The sequence below is a fragment of the Mandrillus leucophaeus genome, unplaced genomic scaffold (genome assembly GCF_000951045.1).
Source record: "Mandrillus leucophaeus isolate KB7577 unplaced genomic scaffold, Mleu.le_1.0 Scaffold212, whole genome shotgun sequence".
Classification (NCBI taxonomy): domain Eukaryota; kingdom Metazoa; phylum Chordata; class Mammalia; order Primates; family Cercopithecidae; genus Mandrillus; species Mandrillus leucophaeus.
The window spans coordinates 80,421-82,570 of record NW_012102166.1 but is presented as its reverse complement, the minus strand read 5'-3'; the positions used below and the strand labels follow the sequence as shown (position 1 = coordinate 82,570).

Genomic DNA, 2,150 nt, shown 5'->3' with positions numbered 1-2,150 from the left:
AGACAGAGCATGATGGGACGAAATCAAACCAGCATCTCAGAGTTCCTGCTCCTGGGCCTGCCTATCCAGCCAGAGCAGCAAAAGCTGTTCTATGCCCTGTTCTTGTCCATGTATCTTACCACCCTCCTGGGGAACCTCCTCATCATTGTCCTCATTCGACTGGACTCCCAGCTCCACACGCCTATGTATTTGTTTCTCAGCAACTTGTCCTTCTCTGACCTCTGCTTTTCCTCGGTCACAGTGCCCAGCTTGCTGCAGAACATGCAGAACCAAGACCCATCCATCCCCTATGTGGACTGCCTGACCCAAATGTACTTCTTCTTGTATTTTTCAGATCTAGAAAGCTTCCTTCTTGTGGCCATGGCCTATGACCGCTATGTGGCCATCTGCTTCCCCCTGCACTACACGGCCATCATGAGCCCCATGCTCTGTCTCGCCCTGGTGGCGCTGTCCTGGGTGCTGACCACCTTCCATGCCATGTTACACACTTTACTCATGGCCAGGTTGTGTTTTTGTGCAGACAATGTGATTCCCCACTTTTTCTGTGATATGTCTGCTCTGCTGAAGCTGGCCTGCTCTGACACTCGAGTCAATGAATTGGTGATATTTATCATGGGAGGGCTGATTCTTGTCATCCCATTCCTACTCATCCTTGGGTCCTATGCACGGATTGTCTCCTCCATCCTCAAGGTCCCTTCGTCTAAGGGTATCTGCAAGGCGTTCTCTACTTGTGGCTCCCACCTCTCTGTGGTGTCACTGTTCTATGGGACCGTTATTGGTCTCTACTTATGCCCATCAGCTAATAGTTCTACTCTAAAGGAGACTGTCATGGCTGTGATGTACACTGTGGTGACCCCCATGCTGAACCCCTTCATCTACAGCCTGAGGAACAGAGACATGAAGGGAGCCCTGGAAAGGGTCATTTGTAAAAGGCAAAATCCCTTCCTTCTATGATGGTGATGCTTGGGAGTCTTACATGATTTTATCCAATAGATACATGGACATTAATCTTTCAATATTATTGCAGATCTCTTTTTTTCTCCACATGGAACTTTTTGTTTAAATGTAATATTACATAATTTCTGAGTAAGGAAAACAAATGTGGGGGGACATGTAGTTGAAGTAAGAAGGTGTTCTCAGTAACCTGCTAGGCAGATTTTCCTTTATGCTAATCCCAGGTGAAGAAAATCTTTAAAGATTGAAAATCTTTAAATTAAAATTTAAAATCTTTAAATTAAAAATTCTGTCTTCATTGTTAAGCCACCAATTTATCATGTGTACTTACAAAAACCCTGCAGGTCTGCATTAAATGATAGTCTGTCCTCTCATGTCAATAATAAAACCCAAACATCTCAGTCCCCTTCTTTGCTAAACAAAACTTCAAATTTTGAAAAAATATTTTTACCCATTTTCCTGAGCAAGTGTTCACATCAGCCTGTCTCCTAACCTTGTTTTCTTCTTAATTTTTATGTCTGCATGTCTTTTTACCTGACTGAAACCTAAAATGAACTTTCTATTTGCTTAGATACCATAGTTTAGTTTATCTATATCTGAGAACTAAGTAATACCTGAGGCCCTAAAAGGACTTTTCAAGCATGGGGAAGGGAACCAAAGTCTGCTTAAGAACCCCACTCATTTGTTCACTCATTCATTTATATTAGTTATTTTAAAATTGTTTTAAACATCGACACATAATAATTGTACATATTTATTGGGTACAGTGTGATATTTTGATGCATGTATACAATGTACAATGATCACATCAGGAAAATTAGCACTTCTATCACTTCAAAATTTATCATTTCTTAGTATTGAGAACATTCAACATTCTCTCTTCTAGTTATTGGAAAAATGCAAAAAATTGTTTACCAGAGTCATCCTACAGTGCTATAGAACACTAGAACTTATTCCTCCTATCCTGTAATTTTTAATCATTAACTAACCTCTATAACCCCACTTCTTCCCCTTCTCAGCCTCTAGTGGCCAATATTCTACTCTATACTTCTATACTGCCAACTTTTTAAGCTTCCACACGTGAGTGAGAATATATGGTATTTATTTTTCTGTGCCTGACTTATTTAACAAATATCCTTCAGGCTCATCCATGTTGCCATGAATGACAAGATTTTATACTTTTTAGTGACTGACTA

At 40.4% G+C, this 2,150-nt stretch overlaps 1 protein-coding gene across 1 annotated transcript; it reads left to right on the top strand.

Moving 5' to 3' along the window:
• The first annotated feature begins 9 nt into the window (after positions 1 to 9).
• Positions 10 to 954, top strand: LOC105539942 (olfactory receptor 1E2). Its single transcript, XM_011980396.1, has one exon. The coding sequence runs from the start codon at positions 10 to 12 to the stop codon at positions 952 to 954; it is 945 nt and encodes a 314-aa protein (XP_011835786.1).
• The last annotated feature ends 1,196 nt before the right edge of the window (positions 955 to 2,150 follow it).